The sequence below is a fragment of the Callorhinus ursinus genome, unplaced genomic scaffold, assembly GCF_003265705.2.
Source record: "Callorhinus ursinus isolate GAN/ISIS: 27379988/994484 unplaced genomic scaffold, GSC_fseal_2.0 scaffold15, whole genome shotgun sequence".
Lineage (NCBI taxonomy): Eukaryota > Metazoa > Chordata > Mammalia > Carnivora > Otariidae > Callorhinus > Callorhinus ursinus.
In genome coordinates, this window is record NW_027397077.1 from 5,185,802 (window position 1) to 5,202,233 (window position 16,432).

Consider the following 16,432-nt stretch of genomic DNA (forward strand, 5'->3'; position numbering starts at 1 on the left):
TTCTCACCTCCCTAAAGAAACAGAAGATCGGAGGAGAGATGAAGAGGAGAAGAGGCGTGGCAACGGGCTGTGGCGAGGAAGGCGGGTGCAGCGTCCGGAGCCCGAGCAGGATTTCGTTCCCGGCTCAGCCCTGACTGGCCGGGGGCCGCGGGGCGGGGGCGCAGAGGACGCGAGGGCCCTCCCGCTCCCACACCGCTGCATGCTGAGGCGCTGCGAGGGGGCACGGTGTGAGGCGCCGGCCGCGGCAGCCCAGCCCCGCTCCCTCCGCGGCCCCACAGCAGCCCGCGCGCCCACCCCCTCGGCCGCTCTGCCGGAAGTCCCGCCTGCGCCCGCCGCGGCCGCCCCCCCATTGGGCCCAGCGCCGGGGTCTCGCCGCGGGTTGGCCGCCAAGCGGCGTGAGCCCTGGGAGGCCACTGCGAGCCCCGTGTGGGGGACCCGCTGGAGACCCGCTCAGACGCGGGGTTGGCGCGGGAGGCGGGGCGGGGAGCGCCGGGGCGGCCGGCGGGACTTCCGCCACGGGACCCGGAAGGGGCCGCGCCGCCGCTGGTGGGAGTTGTAGTCCGGCCGTGGTTGGGGGGGCCCGCGGCTCATGCGCGGTGCACCGAGGCTTGTTTCACATCTGTAACAACAGGTGAATTGGGCTTTTTATTCTCCCCTTTCGTGTCCTCTTGAGGAGCTTGCCGCGGCCAGGGGTGGTCGGCGCGAGGAGGGGCCCGGGTCCGACCGCCGGCTTGGCGGAGAGTGGGGCGGAGAAGCGGGCGGGCCCGAGGAGCAGGCCGGGCATCCTAGGCCTGCCCGCGAAGCCGGCCCGGCCGAGCCGTGGGCAGCCAGGCCTCGGCCTGCCGTTGCCATGGAGCCTGGGCGGGGGCGGGGGCCAGGCCGGTCCGCCGGGGCGGGCCTGGTAGCCAGGGGCTCCGCGGGGACCGCGGGAGAGGCCGCTTCATTGGCGCAACGACGCCTCCGCCTCAGGGGATGCTCCGTTCCCCGAGGCAGGGCCTGGAGGAAGCCCCCGGAGTGCCCCGGGACCTTTGTCTGTCCCCCGTGCCGCCTGGACCGTTCGTCCAAAGGGAGGCCTGGTGCATTCTGGCCCCCCTGGTTTGCCCCTTTTTGCACCGACCTTGTCACTGGGGGAGGCCAAGGGGTGAGGTGTTCTTTGTTTGCTGGTGGTGACTTGCCCCATTTCGCAGGGGAAGACCTAATGCATGTTGGGTCCTTTGTTTGCAGTGAACTGGAGTCCCAGGGGTCCTCAGAACCCCCAAGCCCGGAGTATGGCGTCAGCATGCTGTCTGGCTAGTCCTCGTGTAGCAACATTGATCACCTTAATTGTGATGTTGCAAGACAGAGATTGTCCCACTTTGCAACCCCAATACACAGGGGCTTGCCATACACTGTAGCAGGTGACTGCAGATGGCCAGGTGCACTCTCAAACTGTTTTTGGTTGCAACTTACTGGCCAGAGGGAAAGGAGACATTGTCTGATGGTTTCCCTTGCAGTTTCTTTGAAAGCAACAAAACCCCTGTCATTGTGGGTCTTGACTATATCTCACAATTTACACTTAAATCTTGGAGTGTTGGAGTTTCCAGGAGGGAGGCCTCTTTTCCTGATGGAGTTCATGATAGTGCTCTTTATTTGTAGAGCTGTTTAAGATGCGGGAAATACATCCTTTGCTGCATTTTTTTTTTTTTTTTTTTTACCTGTGTAGGTTGTCCTTTTACCTCTAAAAGATATTTATTCTCCAAGTGTTTTAACTTATGTAGCCATGGTCCAAAGTTTATCAGTTGGACCCATCTTGCCCCTTTCAGCCTTTGTATCACTATAAAATATTATTTCCAGGAATGAACCATGGGACATCTAGGCAACAGCATAGTATCATGGAAATAAGAAAAATAGTGTAGTATAAGCATGGAAAGCTTTGGAATCCAGTACCTAACTGCAGACTTCCATTCTGTCCTGAGTCAGCTATGGGGTCTTGGACAAGTTGTGTAACTTTCTCTGGGAAAATCTGCCTCAATTTCCTTCTCTGGGAAAGATAATTTCAACCTCCCTGGTTAGTTGCATAGATTAAGTGCTACAAAGTCTATGGAAGTACTTTGTGAACTATAAAAATGGCCTTCAACATTTAGTTACTTTCCTAATCTGGAAGAGCTTGTTTATCTACCTTAGGTAGGGTCATATTAGAGCCATGATGGGATTAGAACTCAGAACTGAAGCAGGTTTTGCTCTGGGCTTGGAGAAAATGCTTTCAGGACTACAAGCCCCTCTTTACCATATCTCTTTCTTGGTATCTCACAGGTGTCGGTGTAGGGCAGCTCACAATCTGATGAGTCGTGAGACTGTCAGGGCGGGTCCTGAAGTGAGGCCAGTGTGTCCAGTGTGTGCTTCATGCCATTGACAAAACTTGTCCTTGTTGTTAGAGTTAGTAAATGGATTTCAGTGGTTTGCGGCAACTTTCTTTTCCCTGTGGGGCCCATCACTGTAGTGACCCAGCCTTCTGTTTTCTAGGAGGAGGCCCAGCCTCGTGATGAGGAATAGCAGGGAGAGAATTCAGCTCCAGTTCAAAAGCCTACGCAATCTGAGACCGTCACTGCTCGTGTAAGGTAAGTTGACTTAGCCGCGCACACGGAACAGTGGCGGACCTCATGCTTCGCCGCGCTGTAGAGCAAAGGCATGTATTAAATGCATTTGTGGCTGTCTTGGAAGAAGGGTATCATTTTTAATTAGTCATTATGGAATCTCTCTGTCCTTGACTCATCCCATAGTGACTCTACCTGGACTTAAGTGGTGTTTCATTATGCAAGAACTCTTGACAGCATATTATTTTACTTATCTTTGAATTATTTAAGAGAAACGCAGAATCATAAAAGTTTCCAACATAATTATATTTCAAGGAACTCAGCTTTCTTTTCAATCTCTATGAAATGTTCTAGAGCTCAGTGAAATGCCTCTAAAACATCCCATCTTGAATATCGTACATATCTTTTAGACTGATACAGGAAAAGATAGTGTTGTGTGAGCCTTGGAGAGGGTCGGGGACTTTTTTTTTTTTTTTTTTTTTTAAAGATTTTATTTATTTATTTGAGAGAGAGAGAATGAGAGAGATAGAGAGCACGAGAGGGAAGAGGGTCAGAGGGAGAAGCAGACTCCGCGCTGAGCAGGGAGCCCGATGTGGGACTCGATCCCGGGACTCCAGGATCATGACCTGAGCCGAAGGCAGTCGCTCAACCAACTGAGCCACCCAGGCGCCCCTTGGGTCGGGGACTTTTTAAAAGCAGAGCAGTCTGTTTACAAGCAAATTAATTTACTCTTTCTTAGCAAGAAAGTATTGTCTCAAATAATAATCACGTAGATGGTTTAGATTTTATAGTATTCAGGTTTTTCTTTAAGATTAGAATCTCAAATTATACCCTTTTTTTTTTTTAATTTGGAAAGAGTCTATAGAATGTAACTTCTTAAAGTGAATTGTATCGTGGATATTGAAGTTTTCTCTCTGAACTGCCATATCCTGTTGGCTGAAATTCCTGGCATCCCTGGGGGAGAGGAGGCAATCAGAGCAGACCTGCTATGGACCTGAAAGATTCGGCCCCAGGTCATCCCTTCACCCCCATCTCCTCGCCATTTGAGAATTAGACGGAAAAGCAGTCAGGAGCAGGAGTATAGGCCCTATTAGACTCCTTGTAATATTGGACATTATCCTGGTTTGCTAAAGCATTGTGTAGATGTTTTTGTTTTTTAATTTTTTATAAAGATTTCATTTATGTATTTGAGAGAGAGCATGAGCAGGAGGAGGGGGCAGAAGGAAAGGGAGGAGCAGATTCCCCACTGAGCAGGGAGCCCGACATGGGGCTTGATCCCAGGACCCTGAGATCATGACCTGAGCCGAAGGCAGATGCTTAACCGACAGAGCCACTCAGGCACCCCACAGTGTGTAGATGTTTTTAAACTGAGGCCACATAAGGTTACTGCACCAACCTAGGAGTACCTACTATATTCTTAAAAACATCTATAAGTGAGTTTGAGTGTTTTTTTTTTTAACAAAATCATTAAGCCAGAGGTGTTACTTATCTCTCTCTGTGTGTGTGTGTGTGTGTATGTTTTGAGGTTCTAGGTGTACTCCTCAGTTAAATGAACAAAATGTACCAAAACTTTTGTGCAACGGTTGAACTTTAACTTAATATTTGTTATTTAATAGACTCCGCCATGAGGAGCTTTTTATTTTGAATTACAATACAGTTACTCTTTGATACTGCTGTCAAGTCCCATCCCTAGGGGCTTGACTGGGTTTTGTGAAAGCCCCGTAAACTAGTTTGTCCATAGGGTAGTCATCAGTCCCGCTCGCTGCTGCCACATGAGGAAAGGGGTCCATTTAGAATTTCCTTTCTTCCCAGAAGTCCCAGGAAAATTACAAGTATTGTGATGAGGTGGAAATATGTCTCTCCAATGAAATGCATTTCGCTCTGTTGAGCAGGGTTCAGGGAGTTTAGGACAGAAAAAAGAAGAAAGCTCTCAATGAGAAAGAAACAAAGCCATGTAATAAAGCCATAGATGGCCCTTCCATCCTTAAGACTTGGAGCAGCAGTTGGGGCTCATTAGTGAAAAGCTTCATTTTTCTCACCTTCTGGACAGCGCTGTCTGTGTTATTGAAGTCTTCTCTGTGGGATCCTGGACCAAGAATAGTAACCATTGCCTCTCGACCCTCCTTTTTAGGATTCCAGCTTTCCCTCCTGGCCAGAAATGTTCAGCCTGGACTCATTCAGAAAAGGTAAAAACAGAGCTGTGCTTGTGACCTCAGGCTCTCCCTCCGTGTGATGGACAGCTGTGAGGGCTGCGGAGATCCCTTACCAGTGTGGAACCCTCAGACCCCTTCTTTGCATGACTTGCCAGAGTCCTTTCTCTGCCTTCCCCTTGCACGGTGCTTATGACCTGGGGCTGACTCCTTGACGGAGTCCCTCTGTTCCTTTGCTGCCCCTCCCCCTGAATATCCTCTCACATGTACTCACTGCTCATTGGATTCCCATCTGTTTTTCTAAGTCAGTGTTTTACACCATTTCCTCCATGAACCATTCCTGATTCTATCAGCCAAGGGCAGTCTCTCTCCTCTGATTTTCCTCAGCACCGTGCCTGTACTTTCCTGCACTTAGTCTGTTCTGAACTAATCGTCATATCTCTAGACTAGAAGCTCCCTGCAGCCAGGGCCTGTCATGCTTCTTTATCATCTGTGGCACCTGGCACAGCCTTCTGCACGGGGTAGGCCTCAGCAAACGCTGGGGAAAGTGGATTGAGTCATTGCTATATTAGTGGTCATAGAAACTGTGGCAAGTTTTGGAACCCGTGCTCTCCGGCAGCTGGGGTCAGAGGATTGTGTGAGCAATGGCAGAACTGAGCCATGGCTAGGCTGTAGGGTAGCATTCATTCCTGCTTACATGAAGTGCTATAGCTGGGGAAGCCTTCAAGGACCACATTCCAGAGGGCTTTGCGTATCTTAGGAGCATGACTTTCCTCCTCTAACGGACCAGTGAGTAACAGGCCTGTTACCTCTGTTGATGCTGACTGTGAGACTCCTTTCTGAGCATATTTTACAAATCAGTGAGAACCATAATAGACCTTCCATAACCGCTGATGTAAAAGGTCCTCCCGTGGGGGCCTTGGGCTGGCTCAGTCAGAGCATGTGACTCCTGACCTCAGGGTGGTGAGTTTGAGCCCCATGTTGGGTTCCCCACTGGGTGTGGAGCCTACCAAAAAAAAAAAGGTCTTCCTCCGCATGGTGTCTCCTCTCCCACTTATGTTCCCAGAGGCCTGGAAAACCTTGGCTGAGTGGCGTCCTGTTGAATGGGGTCAGAAAGAGGGCTGGATGTATCAGGGCATTCAGAACAGCCTCTTCCTGCCTCCTTATTTGTTTGTTTTTTAAATATTTTATTTATTTGACAGGAGAGAGCAGAAGCAGGGGAGAGCAGCAGAGGGAGAGGGAGAAGCAGGCTCCCCGCTGAGCAGGGAGCCACATGGGGCTTGATCCCAGGACCCTGTGATCGTGACCTGAGCTGAAGGCAGACGTTTAACTGACTGAGCCACTCAGGAGCCCCCTCCTTGTTTGTGTTTAGCCACTCCGACTGTTTCCATAATGCGTGAAAAAATTAATCTCTATCGTCCTGGCTTCATTGGTTAACTGACTGGAAATATTGGGTTTGAGATTAGTGCAAACAGCATATTTTGAGCTGAAAATTAAGTACACTTTGTGTTTACTTATTAATCAGTGGGCTTTGTTGTCCACCCACTTGTGAAAGTTGGATGAAAATAGGTTCTCTCATGGTGGGAGTGTCTGAATGAACAGCACTGATTTTGTAAAGAGTTGGAGAGCCCAGTAAAAATCATAATCCTCCTTTTTTCTGTGTTATTTCACTTCTACGTGATAGGGAGATGGTACCAGGGGAGAGAGTTGTGGCAAAATTCCTTTAGAGCATTTGTGATTTTCTTTCTAGGCTGGGGATTGATTTGTTCGAGAGGCTTTTCATCAGGGGTGACGTTGTTAGCATTCAGTTTCATGGGAGTCAACATAGCCTCACTGTGCAAAAATTCTGAAGCCAGATGCCTGGTTCACATCACACTTCTGCACCCTTGCTGGTCAAGGCTGGAGGCAGGTGATTGGGCCTCTGTGCCTTCATTTCCTCATGATGTAAGTAGGCCGGATCTTAGTACCTGCCTCACAGGGTTGTTCTAAGGATCAGATGAGTTAATACATATAAAGAGCTTAGAACAGGGCCTGACACCTGGTAAAATCACAGTCTGTGGTATTAAGTAGCTTCAGGACATAATAATCGGACATAGTCTGATTTGGGGCCTTGCTTTCCACACAGGTAAGTGTTATATTCTTACCAACAACCATTTTATGCTTGAAAGCCTCAGGAAAAACTGCTAATCAGAAAGAATTTACTGCCTTGAATACTTTCCTTCAAGCAAACCTACCTTTTCTTTTCTGACTATAAGGCTGAATGCCCTTTCCTGTCTTCTGAATGCTAGTATCACTTGTGGTTTGCACCATGACCTCAGCAATTGGTCATGTGTGGCCTTGTGACATTTTTATTGTCATATAGAACTCTTCTTTATCTCTTACCTAGTTTTTATGTTTTTTTGCTCCTCATGATGAGATTATGAGCTCCCTAGGTGTCATGAATCCTGAGGGGAAATGTCACATGGTGTCAAGCTTGAGTCAGACTCTCTGGGGTTCATATCTGGTCCCCATTAACACTAACAAGGTATTAACTTACCTGATCCCGTTTCCCAGCCCCTATATTCAGAGGTATAATGAAGATTAGAGATGATATAGGAAAAGCACTTGGCTGTGGTCTGTCTCCGGCCCTTAGTCTTGGATTGGCAGGCCTTTGCTAAATGTGAGTAGATGGATCTCTCTGGGGTGCAGCCCTGCAGCTGGTGTTTTGCCAGAGAGTGACAGCCTGGCCTTAGCATGCGGCGTGCTGGGCGGCCGCATGGGTGAGCACCTGTGTGGGAGACACTAGGGTGGAGACAGCTCTGTGTCAGAGATGCTTTCTTGCACTCCGGCGCTTAGAGTCTCAGTGGGGCGGGCCACTGGATGCTTCTGAAGGTACGAGCTAGAGCAGTTCCCTGCAGCTTTGTGGACAGTGGCCTGCTGGGTCTGCGGCTGCCATCTTTCCTCTTACGTAATTCAGCGGATCTGCCAGCACTGCCCAACTAGCACGCTCGTGTGCCTGGTAAGTGGCCTGTCACTGCCTTTGCTGGCTTCTTAACACAAGTTTCTTGTCTCTCGGAGGTAATGCCATCAGGATCAGGCCACAGAGAGCAAGCTGAGTCTTCTACAGTCAGCACAAAACTTGGAAAAACACTAGATCAACAGCAAGAATGTGCCATTTTCCTCCAGCTCCATGGTCAGAAGAGGGCTCACTTCTCCCCCTCCTAGTTACTGAAAATGCTTAAGGAAACAGATAATCATCAAATCATTTCTTTCTTTTTTTAAAAAATTTATTTATTTATTTATTTATTTATTTATTTATTTGGCAGGGAGAGACACAGCGAGAGAGGCAACACAAGCAGGGGGAGTGGGAGAGGGAGAAGCAGGCTTCCCGCCGAGCAGGGAGACCGATGCAGGGCTCGATCCCAGGACCCTGGGATCATGACCTGAGCCGAAGGCAGATGCTTAATGACTGAGCCACCCAGGCGCCCCAAATCATGTATTTCTTTTTTTTTCAATCCAGCATCCCTAGTTATGAACGAGAGCCCTTCTCAAACAGGACTGGCGAGGTTGAGTTGGTCATTTTCCACCTTAGTTTCAGGATAAACCTTGGTCCTAGGCACTTTGTTCCAGAAGACTCTGCAGGCATTTCTGCTGTAACACTGGATGTGTTTTCTGCAGAATCACACACCTCTCATATCATAAGAGGGCTCGTGGGAGAGACAGGGCTGAGGCAGTTTAGCACAGCTAGACGGCCCGAGTGTGCTGACGGCAGTCGCTGGGGCCTGGGAGGACGCTGTGGACAGCCGAGGCTGGTGGCGCGGTGCAGTGCTAGAAACGTGCAGGACGTGTTCCCGCGGGCACAGAGCTGGCAGTGCCGAGGCCGCGCGGGGGGCAGGGGGGCTCTGAGCTCGTGGGGCTGCCAAGAAGGTGCGCGTGCAGCTGGTAGTGTGGGGGAGGAGGACCTCGCTGCAGGGACTGCACATTGTATATATGTACATATACGTATATATAAAAGGGTCTTTTATTTTCTCGTTGAAAATTATAATTCTGCCTTAGCTGTTTCAGTTCCCTTGCTTTAGAAAAATCACATTTGACCTGAGGGTTCTCATGTTTTACTGATACCATTTCCTCATGTACCAATTACATATGAGCCAGTTTGCATTATGGAAATGGACATGATGGTAGCAGAACAGAATGTTGCTCAAGTATGTCGTGTGTGTGTGTGTGTGTGTGTGTGTGTGTGTCTCCCTGTTCCTCTCCTGCCTCATTTATCATATTGAAACCAGTAGGGCAAAGAGAGCAGAGAGCTCATGTACCTTTCCCCCCAGACCCAGTGATTTGGTGATGTCTTCACCACGTAGGTGGTGTTCAACATGGGAAACCTTACTTCCTTGTACAGTCCCACCTTCCCGTGCAAAAGTGATGTTCAGGCATATCAAAGTTTTGGAACTTCTTAAAAACATACTTTATAGCTCACTGATAAGTAGTATTTAGTCTCCAAATGAATGGAAGTATTTGGAATGGCAAACCATTGACTTTTATAAAGAGAGAGAAGGCTGGTCTTGGCTTAAGGAGGACCCAAACAGTCAGTTGTTCCTTTTCTTGCCCATTTCTTAGCGGGACAGAATAATTTGAGATCTGGTCGCTAAATGGCCATCTGGGAACCAACAGCAGACACAGGGATAGCTACCATAAGCAGAAGACAGACAAGGGGATTTACGTGGTACCATGGTTTTCCAGTTTTCAACTGTTTTCTTGTTTGATCCTCACTACTCATGACTATAGAGAAGGTAGTGGGATGGGTGTTTGACTTCCCCAAGGTGGCTCAGGGAACAGGGATAGTTTGAGGGCTGTTTTGAGAGTCTGGAAGGGATCTCTACAAATTTGTTGCATATCCCATCTAAGTAAGACAATTGCCTTCTTTCTGTGTGGGATTTGTGGGACTGTTTCTCAGAGCTTGTGACTGGCTGCACATACAATCCGGCAGCCGTGCTGCCCAGAGCTCCTCCCAGACGCTCTGGGGTGAGTCAGGCCAGGGGTCTGTAACTGTGAGGCATGAGAACATGCCACCTTGATGCCCTCTCTCTTTCCCCAGATCGGGCCCAGCACAGGCAGCGTCAGTGCAAACTTCCCCCACCCCGCCTTCCACCCATGTGTGTCAACCCTGCCCCTGGAGGGACCATCTCTCGAGGTAAGGGAGGAGCCTTGCCTCCAGCATCAGCTTGGTGCAGGGTCTGTGGGGAGGTGGGTGGTAGTGGGAGCCCGGGTATCAGGGTCCCGGTCCTCTGGAAAGCAAGAGAGGAGGAGTGGGGCTGGCGGAGCTGTGGTAACCCTCAGGGAGAGATCATTTGGAAAGGTCTGGGTTATTTTATGATCCTTGGCCCCCTGGCTTAGACCCTGTGGTCTCCTTGGGCTTCCTCGTGTGACCAGGCATACAGCCTAGGCTCAGTCTGGGTGTTCAGCACCAGTGTGGAGAATCTGCAGGGCTTGGATCTTCTAGGCGGTCCCTGGCTCAGGCGGTTCAGGAAGCACAGGGCGCCTGTAGCAGGGCCAGAACGGAGAGCCCTTGCCAGGCCCTGTGTCCTCCACCTTGGAGGCTCTGGGGATGCCTGGCAGAGCCCCTCCTCACCTCTCCGCCCCCCCGCCCAGCTCCTCAAAGCACTTTACTGACATTAAAATCTGTCTCTCAGTCCATTTGGCAGGGTAGGCTCTCCTTTTGATTGGGGAGGATGTCAGAGCACCTGGACAGGTGATCGCTCCCCTCAGGTTCCACTGGTACCCAAGGATGGGGCCAGTAATGGGACCCAGGGAAGCATCGCTGCCTGTGAGTGTCTCCGCTCCTCCCTCAGACTTAGATCTTTTCCAGGTCTGCTAAGACCAGTGCTCCTGGTGGCTTCTTGTTTGTCCTCCGACGGCCGCCCCTCTTGCCCCGTTGGCTGGCTGTTCACACCCCGACGCCAGTTGCCTAGTGGAAGAACACTATATTAGGTCATAGAGTCTTTACCTCATGTGGAGACAGCATGTCCACTTTAGGTCCTGTCTGTAAAGTGCTTTGAAGGTCAAGAGTTCAGGAAGGGTCGGGGAGCACAGAGCACCTCAGTTTCTGCAGCCCACGCTGCTGCCCTGTTCCCATGCCGTGTCCACACGCAATGCCCTCCTGCTGCAGTGGCCCCGACTCCAGACAGCAGCATGGAAAGAAATACTTCCAGCCCCTCTGACCATTTGACTTAGGTGTTAAAGAAATGCCACCCCCCTACCGTTGCCAAAACAAGAGTTGATTGCCCTTTTTTTTTTCTTTCTTAAAATGCCCTGTAACTCGAAAAGGCTGAACGTTAACATTTCCAACATGGCAGGTGAGTGGCTCTGAGAGTGTCAGATGTGCTTTGGCTAAGCTTAAAGATGGTTAGGTGGGATGAACCAGGCAGCACGGCTAGGCAGTGCCTCCTTGAGCACATGCAGGGGAGAAGGCTGCTGCACTTGGCAGGGCAGCTGCTCCTGGTGGGGGACAGTCCCTGCACTGTCTTCCCTGGAGGAGCCCAGACCCCCCCCCCCCGAGCCTGATTGTCTCCTCACAGCTGTGCCTCCAGGAGGCATCCATGGGTGTATGCATCTTTGCCTCCTCTCTCTCTCAACCTAAAAAGGGTTCTTGCCTCCATTTCTTCATCCCAGAAGCAACAGACCTTTTAGTCCACACATGACTGTTGGGCCTTTCTGCCATGCTTTCTGATTCCCTAGTGACTTCACTGGTGCCTCTGCCTTTAGAAGGAAGTGTGTGTGGCAGAAACAGTCTCTCTGGTGTTCAGATAGGAAGACAGCGCTCACAAAATGGTGGCCACTTGAATAGGTTACAGTGCCTACCAGAGTCAGATTTGGAATTGGAACAAACTCCCACCTCCTTTGCCAGTCTCCCCCACTCTACCGCCAGCCTCCTACCAAGGCCGCCTTGGTAAAGGGTGAGGACACTCAGAGCCTCTTCCGTCAATCTTTCCCACCCACCCTGATCCGAGACCTAGAGCCCCGGAAAGCAACGTGGAATAACAGCCCTTCTGGCAGGATCCTTCCTAGGACTAGTCTTTCCTGTCCATTCCCTCATGCACATGTGTCCCCTCTTCTTGGTGCGGTGGTTTACCTCAAGGGACCCTGTGGCTTTATGGATGTGGATGGAAAAGCCCTGAGGATGCGTAGAGCGGTCAGGGTGGTCACCTGACTCCTGCAGATCCCTTTGCCTTTCTCGTTGCCAGCCAAGGGGACCATGTCTTGCCGTTTTGAGCATCCACAAAATCTAACTGTGGTTGAAGACGCTGACAGAATGTCGACTGAGATGCTCCCTCTCACTACCCCCACCCCCAGAAATTCTCCAGTCTGCCCCAAGTCTGGACTACCTTGGGCTTCCTCTTGTTGCTTTCTCCTGGGGCCTCTAAAGTTTAGGGTCCTAAAACATCCTCTTGTGTATTCAGCAGATCCTATACACTTTAATTCCACACTCCCTGATGTTGTTGTTTAGCACATTTACTACCAGATGTCGTGCTTGATTTGAGAAATGAATGGAGAGATCTCTGAGCCAGTAAAACATTTCTTTTTTTTTTTTTTCCAAAAGTTTCTTCCTTTTCACAGGCAAAGGAGTCAACTTTCTCTCCCCAAAGAATGGAGAGTGGAGAAGTCTTTAATATTGGTGGAAAGGAAGAGGGCGTACCTGAGCCCTTCTAACTTTCTTCAAAATTCTCTAAGGCAGGAGTCGGCAAACTTCCTTTAAGGGTCACAAAATACATAGTCTAGGCTTTCTGGGCCATCTGGTTTCTTTTGCAGCTCCTTCACTGTGCCATTGCAGTGTGAAAGCAACGATAGATAATACACAAACAATGAGCAGAGCTATGTTCCAATAAAACTTTATTTATAAAAACTGGTAGTGGGTGGATTTGGTCTGCAGGCTGTAGTTTGGCAACCCCTGCTCTGGACCAATGGGGAGAAGATCACAAAACCAGAAGGTTTTTAAGACCCAGTGTAAGAGTTGCCCTCACTTTATAAGAGGCAGTGAGGTTTGTGGAAGTGAAATATTTGCTCAAGGTGATACCAACTGTTAGAGCCCAAATGCAGTAAATGAAATAGGAAAAGGGGTCAAGGAGCTCCCTGAGAACCAACTAGTTGGTTGGCATCACATGATGCTTTTTTTTAAACATAAAATTTCAAACATCTGTTCGAAATACACTTAATAAAATAGAGAAAATAATATGGTGAACCCCCAAGTACTTATCACCCTGCTTGACCAGTTAACAACTCATGGCCAGTCATGATTTGTGTCTGTCCCTCTACTTTGGCCCCTTTGGGAGCAGATCCAAAAAATCAGAGCATTCCGACCTTAGCCTGACTAAGTGGCTGTCAAACAGAGTGCTATACTGAGGACTTGCTGCAGCGCCATGATGGGCCCAGGCCCTGCTTTCTGGGGGGGTGAGGGGGTGGAGGGGCTTTCTGTCTAGGCTTTTGTCTCCTTCAGCTTTCAGACACCACCGTTTTCAATATTTGGCCTCAGCCCCTAATGCCATTATCAGGCTTGGTAAGCTTCTAGATTCTTTTGAGGGAATTTGGGCTGCTAACAGTCCTTGAAAACTACCCTGAAGCTGGGTGGATGCTTTGGCTTTTGGCCAATTAGAGTGACACTTGGCCAAAGTCAAAGCCATTGTGGAATCACATTATACCCAAGGGTCTCACCATCCCAAGGTGGATGATCTGGATAAGGGTGTTTGATACAGATGGTGGTGTCCCCTTGGAAGGTCAGATCACTGTTGCCAAGGTCACCTTCCCTTTTGCCCCTTTCCTGCGAAAAGCCCACTGAGGAGGGAATAGAGGAGTGGGAGTTGAAGCTGCCGCATCCTGCCCCGGGTCTGTTGTCTCAGACCTCAGTGGAGGGGCTTCTCTAACAGAGCACACTGCAGAGCAGCCTTCCAGACATTCCCATTTATCCTGACCACAGTTGTACCAAATGAGTAGATCAAGTATGTCCTCATTTTCCCAACTGATGAAACTGCCCAAGGTTCACAGCTGGCAAGTGACAGAGCTTGGACTAAGCCCAAGTATTAGGACTCATATCCTATGTTCTTGCCATAGGCCAGCAGTTCTGAGTGAGGTCCCAGACCAGCAGTCTCATTATCATCTGGGAACTTGTTAAAAATGCAGATTCCTGGGCTGCACTCCAGACCTAATGAGTAAGAAACTTGGGGGTGGCTCCCAGTAATGTTTTCACAAGCTCTCCAGGAGTTTTCAGAGTCAGATCTAGAATTATAAAACACACAAACAAAACCCTCCCTCCCAGTGTATCCCCAGCTGCACTGCCAACCTCTTACCAAGCCCCTTGCTGTCAGTGCCCCAACATGCAGACTCTGTTAAACCCAGCCGAGCCAAATTTCTGTTCCTCGGTGCCATACGAGGCAGAAGGGGAACGAGCCTGGCTAGAACCCAGGCATAGTAGTTTGGAAATAGAATCCCATTTGGCTTTCAAACAAGTAAGGAGTAGCAGCTTCAGATTCACACTGCTGGACCAGCTCAGTTCTCGGGCACGTTATCCAAGTCTGGTATTTTTCACTTTTGACTCCAGCCCTGGAATTAAAAGTGGTCTGCTTATGTTCAGGAGGTCTTGCCTGTCCTGGATCCGGATTCTTCATCAGGTTTACTTTGTAAGCCATGAAATGAGATGGGGGTGCCCCGGTTTAGTGGTTATCCTCCCTCTTCGGTCTGGAGTGCAAGCCAATTTGCCAGCGCATGTGAGAGGTATTTATGAGCAACGGGTGGGACCTAGAGGGAACCTGGAGTTCACCTCCTTGGATGGACGTTGATTGAGCTAAGGCCTGAACTTTTCCCAAAAGTCCCCTTCCGTCTTCTTGCCCCCGATTCAGACGACGGGTCTGTGGGTTTGGCTTTGCCGGGGCAGTGAATTCAGCTGGGTGCCAGCCGTCCCAGGCTGCCCACCAGGTGACAAGCCCAGGACGCGGGAGGCCCCTGCTGAAGAACCCGAGCGCTGGGACCACGTCGGCTGGCCCCCGTCCCCGGTCCTCCCGGCCGCCAGGGGGCGCGCGGGCCGCTGCTCCCGCCCTCCCGCCCTTCCGCCCTGCCCTTCTCGGCTCCGGGCCCGCGGGTGTCGGCGGGAGCGCCATGGCGGCCGCCAGGAGGCTCATGGCCCTGGCTGCCGGCGTCTCTCCACGCCTGCGACCGCTGGGCCCCCGCGCCACTGGGCGACAGGGACGCTCGCGCGGCCTCTCGTCAGGCTGCGCCCACCCCGATCGCACACAGGAGGCCGCCGAGGCCGAGGCAGGGGTAGCCCCTAGCGGCCCCGGGGAAGGCGACGGAAGCATGGTGAACGGTGAGGGTCGGGGCGGCCAGGCCGCGACGTCCTTGGCTGCCGGGGCTGGCAGAGCTGGGGGCGCGGGCCTGGGTCGGGCCTGGCGGGCCGGGGCCCCTCTCCGCTAGTGGCCGAGACCGCCGGCCGCTGGCGGGCCGCAGCGCTGCTGTTGTAAAGCTCGGTGTGGCACAGGCCCAAATGGACCCCGGGCGCGGAGGTTCGGGGACCGGAGCGCCTGCACCAGGCAAGAATAGGTGAGAGGCACGGGACCTCGAGGGCGTGGGGGAAAACAGGAAAACATCCACCTGCTGCCCGAATGGGTGGTTAAGGGTTAGAGCATCAAGGGTAAGCACACCCTCACCAGTGTGGGAAAAGAGCCCAAACTACACTTGGTACTTCAGGATTTGAGGTGGAGACAGAGTGATTCCCAACGTGGTGTCTCCTGAATAGCGCAGGGAATGAGACTGGTGAGAGCATCCCTGCCTGTCAACCATGGATAGAGAGCCAACCTCCTCCTGTCCTGTAGAGCTGGAGCGGGGGGACCAGTGCACATCTGTTGTGCCTGGGGGTATAGTGGGCTCCTTAACTTTGGGTCCCTCTGTGGTAAGCCGTCTGAGTCTACTTAAATACCAGTCTTAACTGCTTGAATCTCTTGCTTTGTAAGTTCTTTAGAGGGAGACAGAGTCAGGCAGAATCCTCCTTCTTGGCCAGTTGACACAGTCATCTGCTCCAGGGAAACAGTCTCAACCCAGGATTCGGGTTACATCAGAACTCCTGTGGGTAGCTTCATCAAAATACAGAGGCTTCCCCAACATCACCGCCATTCTTAAGTGCCTGATGGGGGTCAGGGTGGCCACTGTGGTGAAAAATTCCTTGGGTGATTTATGACTGATGCGTACAGGGGCACGTGTACAAAGTTTTTCTTTTTGGAGCTGGTTTAAAGCCAAATATAACACCAGAGACTGTGGGTGGAGAATGAAAAGGTTTCCCCATTTCCTCTGCCGGTCTCTGACCCTTCATCTCTTGAAGGGCCACTTTGGTGCTTTGGGGCCCTTACTTCTGCTTTTAGCTGCTCCGAGCAGGCTTCTTCAAGGCCTGGCTGAGCCTTGTGTCTGGCACAAGCTGCCTCTAGTTGGACATCTCACCCATTTGTATTCTGGGATTGATCCAAAGTACAAGTGAAAAAAAGTGAGCTACTTCTCAGGATGTCTGATGCATCCTGCCTCTACTTGATTCCACTTGAACTTGGGGAAGGAATAGCTTATTTCTTGTGTCTCAGCTGTGGAGATACCTGATCAATGTCCCACATATAATCTGGCTCTAAGAGGCCTTTTGCAGGATGTCGAGGTGCAATTGAGAGCTAGGGCCTGGTATTGAGACTTTGGGACCAACCCTCCCTT

The 16,432-nt window shown here is 50.9% G+C and overlaps 1 protein-coding gene across 5 annotated transcripts in view; it reads left to right on the top strand.

The window, feature by feature from the left end:
- Nucleotides 1-378: 378 nt before the first annotated feature.
- DHX30 (DExH-box helicase 30) overlaps nucleotides 379-16,432 on the top strand; it is a 29,085-nt gene continuing 13,031 nt past the window's right edge. The window contains exons 1-4 of one of the 5 annotated variants that reach the window (XM_025885206.2): nucleotides 379-631; nucleotides 2,503-2,597; nucleotides 4,705-4,759; nucleotides 9,798-9,893. In XM_025885206.2, coding sequence (XP_025740991.1) covers nucleotides 4,732-4,759; nucleotides 9,798-9,893 — 124 coding nt within the window. In that variant the 5' untranslated portion in view covers nucleotides 379-631; nucleotides 2,503-2,597; nucleotides 4,705-4,731. Of the gene's footprint in view, nucleotides 632-2,502; nucleotides 2,598-4,704; nucleotides 4,760-9,797; nucleotides 9,894-11,026; nucleotides 11,056-14,828; nucleotides 15,054-16,432 lie in introns of those variants that run through there. The other 4 variants (XM_025885208.2, XM_073901131.1, XM_073901132.1 and 1 more) reach the window with 4 other exon arrangements.